Source organism: Lampetra fluviatilis, chromosome 8, assembly GCF_964198595.1.
Source record: "Lampetra fluviatilis chromosome 8, kcLamFluv1.1, whole genome shotgun sequence".
NCBI classification, from domain to species: Eukaryota; Metazoa; Chordata; class Hyperoartia; order Petromyzontiformes; family Petromyzontidae; genus Lampetra; species Lampetra fluviatilis.
This window is the reverse complement of record NC_136282.1, coordinates 12,090,383-12,106,759: the sequence shown is the minus strand read 5'-3', so window position 1 is coordinate 12,106,759 and position 16,377 is coordinate 12,090,383. Positions and strand designations below refer to the sequence as shown.

At 49.7% G+C, this 16,377-nt stretch overlaps 2 protein-coding genes across 6 annotated transcripts in view; both read right to left on the bottom strand.

Annotated features, from left to right (window-relative positions):
• BET1L (Bet1 golgi vesicular membrane trafficking protein like) overlaps positions 1-5,248 on the bottom strand; it is a 355,770-nt gene extending 350,522 nt beyond the window's left edge. Inside the window, exon 1 of the mRNA XM_078859187.1 lies at positions 5,245-5,248. The gene's annotated coding sequence lies outside the window, so the exon portion shown is untranslated. The remainder of the gene's footprint in view (positions 1-5,244) is intronic.
• LOC144933896 (DENN domain-containing protein 2B-like) overlaps positions 1-16,377 on the bottom strand; it is a 35,415-nt gene that overhangs the window by 8,875 nt on the left and 10,163 nt on the right. For 4 of the 5 annotated variants that reach the window (XM_078859185.1, XM_078859184.1, XM_078859183.1 and 1 more), the window contains 8 exons: positions 15,016-15,060; positions 11,612-11,757; positions 7,829-7,941; positions 5,180-5,249; positions 2,045-2,122; positions 1,765-1,905; positions 1,032-1,180; positions 325-502 (listed from right to left, as the gene is read on the bottom strand). In XM_078859185.1, the coding sequence (XP_078715311.1) occupies positions 325-502; positions 1,032-1,180; positions 1,765-1,905; positions 2,045-2,122; positions 5,180-5,249; positions 7,829-7,941; positions 11,612-11,757; positions 15,016-15,060 (920 nt within the window). Of the gene's footprint in view, positions 1-324; positions 503-1,031; positions 1,181-1,764; positions 1,906-2,044; positions 2,123-5,179; positions 5,250-7,828; positions 7,942-11,611; positions 11,758-14,427; positions 14,562-15,015; positions 15,061-16,377 lie in introns of all 5 variants that reach the window. The other variant, XM_078859186.1, reaches the window with a different exon arrangement.

Below are 16,377 nucleotides of genomic sequence, written 5' to 3'. Positions count from 1 at the left end.
CTGCATTTCCCTCTGCTGATGATGTAGTACCGCACTGGCGGTGCTTTCCAGGCACTAGCCGGTCACTAGCCAGTCACTATCCAGGCTCAGCTTTGGAGATCTCACGAGAATGGAGATGACGGAGCCGAGGTGGGAGAGTGTGCGTAGAGGGGAGTAGAGAGAGACGAGCGATGACAAGAGAGCACGTGGAGGGAAATCGAGATGAGCGGGGAATGAAGTTGAGATGAGGGGGCGAGATAGGAGAGTGTGTGGATGGGAGAAGAGTGAGGTGAGAGGTAGAGAGAGGGTGTGGAGGAGAGTAGAGCGAGGTGAGCGTGCCCTCACCTCCTCCATGGGCTGCCCATCGAGCAGGCCGAGCGAGCTGCTCTGCAGGCCCATGATGAACGGCGTGGGGGAGCACACGGTGTCGATGAGGGAGGGCGGCAGTACGGGGATGTACGTGTGCTGCCACGAGAAGGGGTACAGCAGCGCCACCACCGCGTGGATGCACCGCGACAGCTGGCTACAACAACAACAACAACAAAACAACAACAACTTGATCTGGGGAAGCACGGAGACCCGTAAGAATCTTTTTTTTTTTGCGGGACCCAATAGCCACCGAATGCTTCTCTCGAGAGTTGAGATGAATGGTCGATTAAATCAATCAACTGAAACGTGTAATAAACGCATTTTTCTTTTGTCGTTCATGACTCAGACTTCTTTATAAATTGCAGCCCCCCCCCCCACATCCTGTCTCTCGATGGTGGCAACCCCAACCCCCCCCCCCCCCCTCTGTAAACCACGCCAAGCGTACTGCGGTCGATGACTTCTCTCTTGCCAAAGCTGCTCGAGAAACTCCCGATTGCTGTTTTCCACGCAAACCGAATTCCCCCATTTCTCGCCGTCGATAGAAAGAGCAAACGGCGTGGGAACGGAGAAACTCGCCCGCGGTTAACTTCGCAGTCCCGACAGCCGCACACGCGCAGGTTGGGGGGGGGGGGGTGCCGCTCTTGCGTTGACACACCGCTCGCCCGTGCCGCGCCCCGTCTCACCTGAGCTCCTGGGCCACGAGGATGACCCTGCGCTCGAGCAGCAGCGACACGAACACCTGCACCACCTGCTCCACGGAGAGGCTGGAGAAGAGCGTGCCCAGCTCCACGTGCTCCAGCCGCGAGTCCAGAGGCCGGGTCAGCTTGATCGTCTGCGCGACAGCGAGCAGGTGAGCCATTGCATCCGAGGGGGGGGGGCTCGATGGGGGATGGGCCCCCCTGCACCCCCCTCCATGATAAATGCCCATCCCCACTCCCCACTCCCGCCTTCTAAATGCTTAACTCAAAAAAATGCGGTTAAATATCGAACACCAGTGGCGGTATTCTTTTGAAGTTCGTCCGTTCGGCGAGCACCCATAACCGTAACTTCACCGTACGCCGATGCGCCGATGCGCTCGCCTACAGCCACTTACGAGACGCTACACGTGTCAGCTCCCCGTAAGTGTATTGCTGTGTGCAGTGGCCCAGCCGCCCAGCCATGTTTGGAGAGGGTGCCGGACAAAATGCACAACGGAGTACAATTAAGCGGAGGGTGGCGCAGCCTTATTCTCGTACACACGGGGGGGGGGGGGGGGGAGCGACAGCAGCTGGAGCAGAACGCACGATCAACAAAATGAGACCTTATCGTAAACCGGTCCTGTTTAGCGTTTCACACTCGTCGAAAGTTTATTTAACCGTGTGTCGATGCCCCTTCGTAGAAGGGAAGGATGGGGGGCGAGGGGGGGGGGAGACTCACCTCCGTGCCGCGACCCGGAATGAAACTCTGCACTTTGACGGTTTTCCCCGGTGCTGGGAATGGCGCGTCCTTCAGGGCCCGCACAAACGGGTACACCATGGCCAACGAGATCTTCCTCCTCGTCTCCACCTCCTCCAAAATCTTCACAAGGAGAAGGAGGGGGGCGGCGGACGGGGAGAGTGGAGGGTATCGGGAGATGCTGGCAAAGCGAGCCGCTGTGCAAGAGCGGCAAGTCACGTAGAGATGAGTGGCTCGCGAGGGAAGCATCTTGCGGGCGTACCGTGGAGAAGAGCTCGAAGCAGCCAAGTCGGCTGATGATGCAGTAAACCTCTGACGACCGGTCCTCCTTTCCTTCAGGCTGAAACAACAACAACAACAACAACAGCGATGCATTTCACTTTTTGGACTTTTTTTTCTCTCAAATTTATCCCAATTGTGCTATCAGAGAAATGTCAGAGTAGTCGAACCCTTCTTGTTAGATAACGGCCCACGCAGCAGAGGGCAGTTCGTTCTCACTCGCCCTGCTACAAAGAATAATAATCTTTCACAGCCAAACTCATATTTTAAACCTCAAAAATGGAATTTGACTAGATTTAGAACAGAACCAAATCTTAAGCCATGTTTTTTTGCGTTTGTCTTTGTGTGTGGTCATTGGCGGCCCATCTAAGACCTTCAACTCCCTATGCCTTGAGAAACAGCTTTACATCACAGGCTTGTGTCTGGATTTGAACCAGGGTTCGCAGTGGTGGCAGGTCCACGCTACGACCTCTGAGCCAGCCGGTCACTTCAACAACGGAGACTTGTGATGACACCGCAGAGAGAGGGAGGCTGCGTACAGGACGGAGCTGCAGCTGGATCGCAGTCGTTCGGCCAAATGAACGCGTCGATCCAACAATTCAACTCACAACTCTTACGCTCGTGATAGGTGCATCCAAAACCAATTAATTACGCACATTCTATGATACAGAACGCTGTGCCACTGCTCCAAGCACATTTCAAACTTTTACAGGCTGGACGGAAAAGCCACACAGGTGTGGATGGCAGGTACGGTGGGTCAGAGTGGCGGCGAGAGTGACATAGATCTTCACTTCTAGATTTGAAATTTTCGTGACTGCAAGGATCCATACATCAGGTGGTAGTCCCACCTGATGACGGAAGCTTGTGTTGCTTCCGAAACGTCGTGATTTAATTGAGTTATTTCAATTTGTTATTTTTATTATTATTTTTTATTTAAATTTTTTCACCTACGTGACTTTACCGAAAGAACCAAAGAGAATAGATCTTAACTGTTAACGTAAATGATCATCATGTTAATCGCGAACTACAGACGCACACTCCCATATACAATCTACCCCTTGTTAACGAGTAGGCGTGTAACGATTCATGGGCTCACTGATTAATGACAATTCTTAAAGGTCGCGATAACGTGCGTTGAACCGCGTAAGAAACTCTACTTGTGTATTCACGTACGTGGCACGCAAAGGTCACGTGACCCCTCCAGCCACGAGAGGCGCCACCGTTCGCCGTCGTGCAACAAGATAATTAATTTGTGAATCGAACTGCGACCCTGTAATTATGACCATTCAGCGAAAATCACCGAGTAGCGTGGGGAGAGGATCATTCACCCCCCCCTGCCGCCCCTCCCCCCCATTAAACTCTAAACATATGCAGGTTCCTAACTGAAAAAAAGACGATGATCCATCCACCTGCCGGCAGCCGAAAACCTATCTCCGAGACACTGGGGGTGGCGGAACGCAACAGCGCTCTCTCGCGAGCATTATTCTCATTCCCAGCAGCGCTGTGCCCCCAACGGCAACAACACCCAAGCAAAAGGGAAGTAATTTCTAGTTGTCAGCCCGAAAATGTCTTCGGCAATGAGGAACTCCTCTTTTTTTTATCGGGTTTTAAATATATATATACACGTAAAGAACAAGAGACAGTTTGGTTCCTTAAACGGTGGCATGGCAGACAGGATGCAGTGTTGATCCGGCTCTTGTCAGTATCTCTTGTTTCTGTAATGCGACGTGACTCTGTGGATGCCTCCCTCGGCCTCTTTTACCCCGGTGTGTGCCGTGCGTCTTATCGTCACCATCTCACTATTGCACTCGTCTGTCCCTTCACCCAATCATGATATGAAATTTGGAAAAATTTTGCTGGCTGGCCGGTTAGCTGGCGCGTGGTAACGTCACCGCATTGAGATGGGGGTCTACGCGTCGCGTTGACACCACGCCTCCCACCCCTCACCCACCCTCCAACCCAGATGTGTAGCCCATGCAAATGCCTGGGCAATGCTGGCACACATTCAAGAATATATATGTGTAAAACAAATTTACCTCGTTAACCAGTGTCCAGGGTGTAAAGCAACGCACAGAGAAGAGAGACGTAATGGCACGTGTACACAAACATTCAGCAATCGACAGGACACGCAGCAGGACATGTTCATACATCGTCACGTACATTTATGCAGCGTAAGGGCAGGGACAAGGCAGCGCCAAATGAGCATCACACCGCTCGTATTTTAGTCCGGAGAATGTATTTTTCACCGCGCGAGATACCCATTGAGACTACGAGTCTCTGTTTCTAAGGAGACCTATGATACAATCGCAGAGCAGACACAACAGCAACCACGACAGAGGCAGCACTGTACAACACTTGAAAAAAACCACGAAAAATGTTAAACGCCGAATATAAACGCACAAAATAGATGCGATGTCAGAGTAAACATTTTACAGGGTTAAAATAAAAACATTTTGCCACGAATCGGCGATAGAAAACAGCTAACGACGGCCACCTCCTCTTTCTCGTTTCTCTAAACCTCTGTTCCCAGAAAACACAACACACGGCTTGCTGCCTTGTGTAAGTCGGCACAGGCAAGTTGTCCCACGCACGAGCAACTCTGTAGGTTCATGCGGGAGGGAAGGGGGGGGGCGTTACCCTGCCCAGCACTCGTCTCAGATCTTGGGATTCACATTAAAGGCCCTTTTCGATCGTGACCTCAGCCCATGATCCAGGAAAGTGAATTAAAAAAATTCAGCAGTTACTGGCGAGGAGGGGGTGTCCTGAGGACTGGAGTTGAGAAAACGCCTGTCTGCACGACCCCTTGTCACGACAGGGGTAGTAGTGTGCGCATGTGCGCATGTTTGTGGGTTTTGTATGGTGGGGAGCACAGGTGGGTGAATCTGTCAGGTAACTCAGGCATGGCACGTGAACTTCTTTCGCGCACCGTACATAAACAAACCGTGCTAACCAACAATGTTCTGGGTGTGTCCCCGTGACCTCTTTCCAGCGAGACGTCGACCCTTCACGTGGCCTCAAGGCGCACGTAGCCCGGGCAAAAGCGCTGCGGTGACATCGCCGCCACTTTAGCGGGGAACGACGGCCACGGCCGTGTAGGTTTGCCATCCGAGACACGTACCAAGAAGCGACGGCAGTATCCAAAGCGGCGGGACCCGTCGATGTTGGTCAGCATAAACGAGAACGTCTCGCTGTGGAGAGAGAGAGCAACGGACGCATCGTTAATACGGCGCAATCATTTACAGCGACCCCTCGCTGCTGCTGCTGCTGCTGCTGCTTTACCCGATAACAGTCTCTCACCTTGTGCCAATCACATCAATGCAGGCGTGTTCTTAGGTTTTTTCGGTAAAGTCACGTAGGTAAAAAATTAAAATTAATAAAAGTAAAACAAAAATAGCACGATGTGACGGTTCCACCTGAAGATGGAAGCTTGTGTTGCCTCCGAAACGTCGTGATTTTTATTTTATTTTTATTTTACTTTCATTAATTTTAATTTCAATTTGTTTTCATACGTGACTTTACCGAAAATAACCTAAGAATATGAATCCTTGCAGTCACGAAAGCTTCAAATCGAGAATGCAGGCGTGAGTCGCCACGAATGTGCCCCGATTGCATCATATCGCAGAAGCTAAGGCGGTTGGAGACCCCGGTTAGCACCCGGATGGAAGGTGGCAGGCTGCCTGGAATCAAGTGGGAGCTGTGTGCGTGGGGTAGCCAGGAGAGTGTTGGTGGAGTCATGCCCTCCCTCGCATGAGTGGTGGCGGTGTTCTCTCTGGATGGTCTGGTTTCCTCCCACGCGCAGCCAAACACTCTCATTAATTTATTCTGTGCGAGACGCTTTGGATGTTACCACTCCCTCCCTCCCTCTGGTTACCAATGGTGTTCTTGCTCATGCCAAACACACGACTTAGTCAAACAATCCAATGCAGGACACTTATGGAAAAAGCCTCGGGGCTCAGCTAGGCTATTCAGGGTAAACAATTGGCATTATTATTATAATTTGCTACTATGCCTAACATGGGAGCTTTTTTTAAAAATGCAGCAGCATTGTGTCGCGTTGCTGCTCCAGTGAATATTTGGCATTCGGGTGAGACTGTCAATAGACCCCTCCACCCCCCACCCCCCCAGTCTGTCTGTCACTTGGCATTGTACACAGTGACGCAGTCGAGCGGTTACAGAACACGTTTCCCATTAAACGAGAAGCGACTGTAACACCTGCTTAAATACATCAGTAGCAGAGTGAATGCTATGGCAGCAGACGAATGGGCAGACGATGGAACAACAAAAATGAGGACAAGCGAGTAGAGCATCGGCAAGCAGACAGACAGACTGACAGATCAACAGAGAGGGGGGCTGACAGACCAACGTACAGGCAGACCCACCCCAGATGCAAAACGACCGGCAGATGGACACGATGAACAACCAACTGGCGAAGAGACGGAGCGACAATTGGGGCAGACAGACCGATAGACCAACAGAGCTGCAGAAAAACAAACCAACACAGAGGCTGACAGACAGATAGACAGAAAGAAGTAATAATAGAACAAAAAATAAACGGCAAGACCAACAAGTGGACAAACAATACTTGTATTTTTCGATTTAAAGCTTTCGTGACTGCGGGGATTCATCTTCTTGGTTCTTTCGGTAAAGTCACGTAGAAGGTGACTTCTACGTGACTTACCGAAAGAATCAAGAAGAAAAAAATACTCGTATTTATTCATGATTTTTTCACCCCAAATGCATTAACCCTACGCCATCCTGTCATGCACTGATATTTCTACCCACAACTTCTGGCGGCTGGGAGTTCATTGCCCTGTGGCGTAACATGCCCAGGATAGACGGCAACATAGAACCCCGTCTGAAGTCACATCAGGCGAATTTATTTGATATGGCCTGCACAGTCTGTCCACATGCCAATCGACTCTAAACTCTTTCATAACCTAAAGTTGGAATATAAGTTGGAATGAGCCATATTAATTGGCTTATTAATTTTTATGAGATGCATTATTGTTGGCCAGCAGTCAGCAACTCACCGAACTCGATTCCGGTTTAATCTCAGCCCGGTCGACGCAAGTTCAGGGCAGTGATTCTTAACCTTTACTGCAGCTTCTTGGTTCTTTCAGTAAAGTCACGTAGAATGGAAATAATAAAAATAAAACATAATATTTTTTATTTTATTATTCTTTATTATAAACATTTATTATTTTATTATTTCCATTCTAGGTGACTTTACCGAAAGAACCAAGAAGATGAATCCCTGCAGTCACGAAACCTTTAAATCTAAACTTTACTGCAGCCTTGCACCCCCCCCCCATCCCCCTTTGGTTCTCAATCGTAAAAAAAAAACATTAATAATGTTTATACCTACATAGGTTTGATAAAACAAAGTAGCTGCAATACGTGCCCGTGTTTCATTTGTGTTTTCGATTATTTCTCTCACATATAAAAAAAAAAATCTGCCCACGTCTCGCAACCCCCAGAAAGGGCATCTCGCACCCCAGGTTAAGCAGAACCGCTTGTGTCGGGGATCTCCCTGCGAGTCTGTTGATCGACGTGTAACTCAGTGGTGGCAGGGCTGTGACCATCAATGCACGACCACTTGAGAAACCGGTTTAACCAAGGTTGGGGGGCGGCTGACACAGCCGGATTCAGAACCCAGGATCCCAGCGGTTCCGGCTCGGCATCCGCGAATGTCCAAGTCATCCCCCCATGTCCAAGTCATCCCCCCCCCCACCCAGCCACCGCCACGTCCTGCTACGCGCTCGCTTGCCTCTTGAGCTGGGAGTTGCTGTAGCTGTCGGGCCCGTCGGGGAAGCAGAAGAGAGGGATGACGTTGCAGAGGTTTTTCTCCTCCTCCCTCATGGCTTTCGTCATGTTCTCGGGCTGCATCGCAGAGACGCACGCACACACACGCCGCGGGCATTAACAGCGGCACCACTACGAGCCTCCGCCAATCGTGCTAACCTCCGATTAGCACGGTTGGCTACGTACGATGCGAAAGACGTTCAACATACATATACGTACATAGAACCCGGCAGACACCGACGAAATTTCTCCACCTATGCTGCAAAAACTAAATTTAAAAAAATCATTGCCAACGACTAAATCACTCAGGAATGCAACCAGATCTCGTCAAATTTCAGAAGCTAAGATGGATAGTGGCCTGGATAGTTCTTGAATGGACGACCACCGCACATTACCAGTTGAGACCGGCTGCTGCGGACTTACGTGGTTATCAAGCCAAGCGCCAGTGTTGTACTGTGCTTCCATGCTCCCGGGGTCTACACCACCCGCAGGGCGATGTACGCTCAACAGATCTGGATTTCGAATGCGGGCAATCGGCGGTGCTGGGTTACCGCACTTCCGCGGCCTTTATTGCGCCCTTTCTTCTTCTGCCCACCATCTTGCTCAGCCCGCGGTGTGAAGTTGCAGGATCGTACCGCCACACGTCCAGCAAACATTCACCCTCCCTCGGCGATTAAACGGATTGCCGCGAATCAGGGTCACGCTAAAAGAATATATATTTTTATGATAATAATGCCCTTTGCTTATCAACTGCATCAGTTGCACTGTCTGCGTGTATCGTTCGTGCCGACTGCCGCCTCTTTCCTGTGTCTTATTCGTTGGGGTTGTTTTGTCAGCTCCATTTGCTTAAAAGTTTCACGCATTAGCACATAATTAGCATATAATTTGGATACAATTCGCCTCTAATGGATGCCGAGATCACGTGAATCAATTACAACAAGCAAAATCGCCAATTGCCCATTCTCAATGGATGAATCGTGAGTGTAGGAATCCGTATTAATTGGCGATTCGATGCGTGGTTTTCATGCTCATTTCACTCTGCTCCCCTCCACGCACACTCTCCGCTCCAGGAAACAAGGCTTTCTGTCAAAGCCCCCAGTAGTCAACCTTGGCACACCGGAAGGTCGCTCATTCTCCTCTGCTGCCCCCGTCGCCTGGAACTCCCTTCCACCAGGCATCCCGTGCTGTCAACTCGCTGCCCTCTCTGCAAGTCCAGGCTCAATCCATTCTCCTTTTAGCTCTGCTTATGGCCGACTGCCCCTCGCTGCAAATAAATATTCCCACTGTTTCAACGCAGCGTCGTAAGATTTGCGGTCGCATTTAGATGCTATGTAAATACACGTGGTGTTTTAAATGTATGCGCATTAGCAAGTCCCGGTTCCGCAACTCAAGTCTCACTTGTACTTCCCTGAATTTTCTTGCGAACCCAGAAATGCATTCGTTTGCAAAACCAAACGAAGCAAATGGCTGAAAGTTGCGCAACGTCGTTAATTTTTTTCAACGATCACCAGTGACAATCATGAGTGAGCAGCAAATTCTGTATGCACCAAACATTCATTAATTATACACGTGCCGCTAGCCATTGGGAGCGTGTCGTCTCATATCGTGCATGCCCTGAAAGGGACATTCCCCACTTGTGTCTCCCGGCTATTACTTTCAATTGACCGCATGGCTTCTTCTTCTCTTCGTGTTCCCAGTGGCGAGCACATCGCCACACTCGCGGGTTTGCCTGCTGCAAGATCACGCGCAGTGCCAGGGTCCTTCCTTCCTCGCGCAGTGGTCAGAGCGAGAGGTGTCACACGCTCGGCCTCTCATAGCCACAGTCGCAGCAGAGGCGGCGGCGGCTCTCTGTTTTTGTGGATCGTCGCCACGTGGCCAGAGGTGGATCCTTGACCTGCCGACCTGGTTGCAGAGGCGGTGCAGTTTTCTTCGTTGTCAACCCCACGACTGCTCCGGCGGGGGAGTTGTTCGCCGCACGGCTGATTGGCGTTCGTCAAGCTAGGGGCCTCCACTCCAAGGCTTAGGGAAACTGAGGGTTCTGACGCGTGTTTGGCCGTGACGACGCCCAGAGTCTTCATGATGTCTCCGGGTAAAAGAATACAAAATCTACCTCATATTTCATTTGTTATTTTTTTTGCGGCTGAAATTCGAGAATATTTTGGAAATACCTCCTGGTCGTGCCGTGACTGAAAAACTAGGAGTACGTGCTGTGGTGGAGCTCTACCCTCATAAACAAACAAAAACATTGAGGAAAATGATGGTACTGAGCACCACATGCCCTCACCACCCATTCTCAAATCTGCACTGACCAGCGTGGTGAAGTATGGTCAAACTATCGCTGTGAACAGACGCAGTATGGGGTAAGGAGGTCTTCATCTAAATAGTGATTCGACAAAAAGGGCTGTCAGAATCATAATTATTAATAACTATTCCAGAATGAAGATATGTCATGCAATTAACAATGCTGTCTCATCAAAACAAGCTCTGAGAACAGAAGCGGCCTTCGTGTATCCCACACAATAACGCACGCGTTGTTTTACCATTGTATGCGTTGTTTGGCCGAATGATAATTAATGTAACGAGTAAGGTTTTCAGACAGGTGGCATGGCATCAACCCAGCTAAAAACAAAAACCAATCTCTGCATTTTTGGCTATCCGACACGGACAATAATAATGGAAATTTCGCAGGGTAAGTGTGTGTCTTTGTTTTTGTAAGTGAATGTGTGTCAATAAATGCATGTCTGTAAATAAAACAAAGGTCAAATTGACTTCTTCAAATGACCTTTGAGGCATTGGTGCTCATCTCTTTGTAAGCCCAGAGCCATCGGTGGATATTCCATGTTTCTATGGCGAGTCTATCCATTCGACAAACACTTGTGGCCAACCACAAAACGGTACCTATTTTATCGACCCCAGAGTAAGGATGATGGGTTGAGTTAACCAAGCTCCACTCCAACCAGGATTTGAACTCGCAAATTTACAGGTGCGAGATGTTCATTTTACCGTGAAGCCACCAGGCCGGTTATATAACATAATAAATGAGCAATGTCTCCTTCGTGTATCTGTCTCTTTACATAAAAAAATGTATTTCTTACACAGCCCATCAACCACACGGCCTTCTGGGAGTGCACCATTTCAGCAGCATTGTTTGAAGACAAGCAAACTCCACACTGGTTTCAACACGCAATATCTCATCAGCAGACTCGCTTGAATCATCGCTTGTGAACTCCTGATCTTACAGGCAAGGACCCTCTGTTTACGGTATGGGGTCCTTGTGCGATGCAAAATCACGTGTTGGAGTAAATGACTTAAAATTATCATTTGCGCAGTTGTAGACAATGTAAATAACAAAATAATTAGGCCGACAATATTTCCTTCACAAACCCATCTCAACAGATAAAAATAAAATATCGCTTATTCATTCTAGATTTGAAGTTTTCGTGACTGCAAGGATCCATACTCTTTGGTTCTTTCGGTAAAGTCACGTAGGTGAAAATAATAATAAAATAAAATAAAAAAAGAGAAAACTAAATTTAGTTGTTTTCACTTACGCTTACTCATTCTCGCTGTTTAGGCATGTCTATGCATAGATGAACATGTACACATGCCCGTCTACCCGTAAATACAACTGCCTATTTCTAACCGAAAGTATGCAGCAAGTAGCGACACGCATTCACGGTTGCGATTCTACGCGGGGACGGACGACAACACGCCACCAGCGTGGCTGCCCTCACCCGAACCTTCTCACCTTGGGGAACTGGTAGGTGATCTCTGGGACAGCGACGGCGCTGCCATCCCTGCCGGCCTTCAGGGACACGATGACGATGTACTGGAAGAGCTCGCGGTCTTGGAACTCGATGAGATCGAGCTCCAGGGTGCGGCGCACGGAGCTACCTACGCACACACGAGGCACGGATCGCACCGTCACGTGGGATTGCGAGGGACGCAACGGTGATCAGAATAGCATCGCCGCGTCCACGGCCGGCGGGATCTAGAACACGCGGCACAAGCTCCGTGCACGACGCGAATTTCAACGTTGAAGTGGCGCAGGGCAAACTTGTGGGATTCAACAGACACACCGATTAGGGAGTCTACCACCACCACCACCACCACCAATCTGCCTTGCAGCCGCAACACGCGGCTCATCGGCGAGCCCGTCGCCACACTGCCAGGTTCCCATCTTACACAAACAACAGAAGATGCGGCGGACACCGACCGCTACAAGTGGACTGCTCCTGTGAACGTCAAACCCATGGACCACGTCGTAACGTCGCACCGACCCCAACTATACATGTGTAGCGGTGTTAACTACTCGCTGTTCGCAAACTAAGAGAGCGGATCGTAAACAAGGTTTTCCCACTCAATCAAACGGTCAGGGTCAAATGGGGTGAGGTAGGATCCAAACGCCAGATTGGGAAGGATCAATCGGAGGGTTCCACAAGGTGACCGGGGATTGGACAACCTGGCCACGATCAGGTATAAAAGCCAGAGCGCTGAGAGCTCTTGGCCAATTCTGCTACACGAAGACCCAAGTCGGCCAAAGACATCTAGGACCCTGGACCAAGCCCTCCAGCCCTTATCAGGGCTAGGGCTCAGTGTAACCAGTGGTCAGGGGAGAGATCCCCTAGGTCCAGCCAGAGGATGCTGGGATAGCAGGGAGATTAAAGAGCTGTACAAGGTCCAGAGCTGTACCTCCTCAGGGTAACGGGTGAGGGGACCATATACCCCTTAGTGTGATAGGGACTGTGTATTAAGACAATAAACAGTGTGTGCCATAAAGAAGTTTGGAAGTCCTTCCTTTACAACACTACACATGTGAAAGGCGGTGTGTGGGTGGCCGTATGTGGATTTCACCAACTCGCACATCCTGAATCACTCAGAATTGAATCTCCAAAAATTGCTGTTCGATGGCCGTTCAAGGTTCATCGTCGCGAGGAAGCACTGAGCAGGACGTCGCATATCCACCTCACTGGGGAACTGTGGTTGACACAGTTCATTTCAGCCAGAACGGTCCGGAACTCTGCTCTAAGAAAAATTTTGACACGCCAAAAATTCTCGCAATAGTTTACCCTAAACCTTGTTTGTAGGATCATAGCAAAGTTCGGTTACAATAATGTAGTGTTACAGTATTAAGAGCATGCGTACCTTGTACTGAACTCCAGTAGTAGTGCCTTATGCCAATAAGGCAGTTCAGCAGCAATAATAATACTGTATAAGTATTTGGTTAGATCGTGTAAATATATAAATGTGTCGTGAAACCCGCCACCACACAACACGACCAACTATTAAGGGTTATCACCTAAACACAACATGCCAATTCGTCACTCGTACAAAAATTAAGCGCAAACCGTTTGAAGCACGGGGTGAAAGGTTAGTTTTCGCCATGCTCTAGAGGTCGGCGAATATCCGTGCAAATAAAAACAGCATTACTCCGTGCGAAAAGGCCACGTTTGTGAACGTCTGTCAGTAAATGGCAGTCGCACGTTGCACGGGGTGTGGGTGGCTTCATCGGTCAGGGTGGATAAGTGACGATTGACTCCGGAGACGTAGCTACTGTACGCATCTTGCGTAGTCTACAGAACTGGGCGGGGTGACGCACGCCTGTGGGAGGCGAGGGTTGGTGGATCATGAAGAGATTTGTGAAACTCCCAAACCCCGCTGGGCTGCACGCTAGCCGGCCACGAGATGGTAGCACAGCAAGCGGGTTCATGAATCTGTCTGTTGCGGACTTTCAAGTGTTTATCCCTTTGTACGTGTGGTGGACTTAATACACGTTCTCTGCTTACGACTCGGTGAGGCTCTCCAGGGTAAATATTTGGCATTTCAGTTTCATTAGCAGCGGCAAACATTAGGCTGACGTTTTACGCAATTGCTGTCGACGGCAGATGTGTTATAGATTACATTTTACCGTGGACGTGATCCCGAGAAGAAACACGCAGCACATTGCGTACATTTAAAGAGCTGAAGAGTGCATTGCCATAGCATGTATACATAGTCTATTTGTAACTATTAAAACGCTAAAAAGCAGTAATTTACAAGCTCATCGGCGTCTCAGATTTGAATAGCGGAGGAGCAGTGGCGTAGTGGCTAGTGCACAGAACAAGAGTACCGTAAGAGTACCGTAAGAGTACCGTAAGAGTACCGTAAGAGGACCGTAAGAGTACCGTAAGAGGACCGTAGAGGCGGTTAAATTTTGATTTAAAGCTTTCGTGACTGCAGGGATTCATATTCTTGGTTCTTTCGGTAAAGTCACGTAGAAGGGAAACAATAAAATAATAAAAAATATTATTTTATTGTTACGTGACTTTACCGAAAGAATCAAGAATAAGAGTACCGTACATCAGTGGCGAGTGGGATCTGAAGCAGTCATTTGCCCACCCACAAAATAATCCTTTTCCAAACCCGCACTGACCAGCGTAGTGGTGAAGTATGGTCAAACAACCCTCGGCGTGGGAAGACCTTCGCATCCGACGGTGGATTAAACCGAGGGCTGTAGGCGAGTGCCATTACATAAGACGCAATGTATTAGTATGCACGGCTGAGATAATCACACAAGACACGCACCTCCAAAGAGACGACGTTCCATTGCTCGCCCAGGGTGCAAATCTCATTCCTCTCTCGTGAGTAGAGAAGTACTTGCTGGTGTTGCAGAGTCGTTTCCTCTACTAGTCCTCGCTATGCCCAAACAATTTAGTCCACTGCGAAGGACAAATCATAACCACCTAAAACCACAGCGCAGTGCTAATCTCTCGTGCCTCTTTAAAACCAATGAACCTTTTTAGAACGTTGCCTAGTTACTGGAAAAAAAAACGCGCGCACGCACGTAACTACATAGACGACGCTACCTCACCCCACCTCCCCCCCCGCCGCGTCTCCAGAACGATCGACCTATTCCACGAGATTGGAGAGGCTGCCTGGCTGAAAAGAGGAGGCGGAATAGCGCGGGGCAGACTTCCCGCAAGCAATCTTCGTCGGTGCTAAAGAGAGACGGCGGCTTGCAGCCTGGAATGGGAGGTCATTGGCATCAGCGGCAGCGGCGGCGGCACCCGGTGGCTCTCTCCTCGAGGGCTAGAGGTGCGGTGGCTGAGGTAGGCTGAGTGGGTGCCTTGCGTGAACGAGGTGTGGCCAGGTGAGAAGGGGCCTCTCTCTCACCTGTCTTTGGCAGCGTGTGAGCCTCTCGCAAGTCAGCCACGTCATCTGCCGCACGGCCAATGAGGGTGGGGGGGGTGGTGGGGGAAGCCACACGAGCAAAGGGGAACAGACGCACAACAAAAAACACACACGCACACCAAAGACAAAGATGACCCGTGTAGGCTTAGCAGTATGTAGGAGCAAGTGCTGTTAGCCGGCATGGCACACGAGGGAGTGGGTGGTCGGCACCACGCCCGGCCGCCTTTGTCTCCCTGTACCGTTGCCGTTCTGCCGTGATGTGCACAGATGCCGGCTTTGTATGTATGTGTGTGTGTATGTATGTGTGTATGTATGTATGTGTGTATGTATGTATGTGTGTATGTATGTGTGTGTGTATGTATGTGTGTATGTATGTATGTGTGTATGTATGTATGTGTGTATGTATGTGTGTATGTATGTATGTGTGTATGTATGTATGTGTGTATGTATGTATGTGTGTATGTATGTGTGTATGTATGTATGTGTGTATGTATGTATGTGTGTATGTATGTATGTGTGTATGTATGTGTGTATGTATGTGTGTATGTATGCTGTTGAACTTATTTCGCACCATACGTAGCTAACCGTGCTAATAGGAGATGCAAGATTGGCGAGTACAATAAAAAAAATGATGGATTGAGTGGCAATGTCTACAAACTGCAACAGGTAAGCCCGTTTAAGGCTGAGTCGACCTAGAGGAGGCCCGGCTCAGATAATCGTCACCGGTGTTGGCCTTGAGCGGGAATCGAACTCGGGCGACCAGGTTCGTAGCTCTCACCACGCGCAACACAAAGACAAAGCTCCCCCGTGTAGCCCCTGGCATACTGTTGGGGCAAGTGCACACGAGGGGGTGGGTGGCTGGCCAATATCACGCGCGCACTCATTCACAATCCACACACGCGTGTGCGTGTCACACGCAGCACACACGCGTGTGTACAACACGCAGCATACACGCGTGCGTGTTCAACAGACGTCACACACAAACATACACAACAAACACATCATATACACAACATGCACATGATACAAACACGACAACATACATACGTAACTCGGACAACGCTCACACACAATATCCATTGTACAAACACAACCACAACAACCGCCATTCGCCACTAAGTGGCGGTGACGACGCCACCACGGCGCTTGTGCCAGGCTAGGTGCACGTTGAGGACACGTGAAGTGTCGAACGCCCGCCGGCAGGAGGAGGTCACGGGGCAGACCCAGCAGGTGCCACGGGTCGACTGAGATGGCTGGCCCCATGCCCAAACACAGCACACCATACACCCCATACACACACATTCAACAAAACACCTTACATAACACACCATACACAACACAACA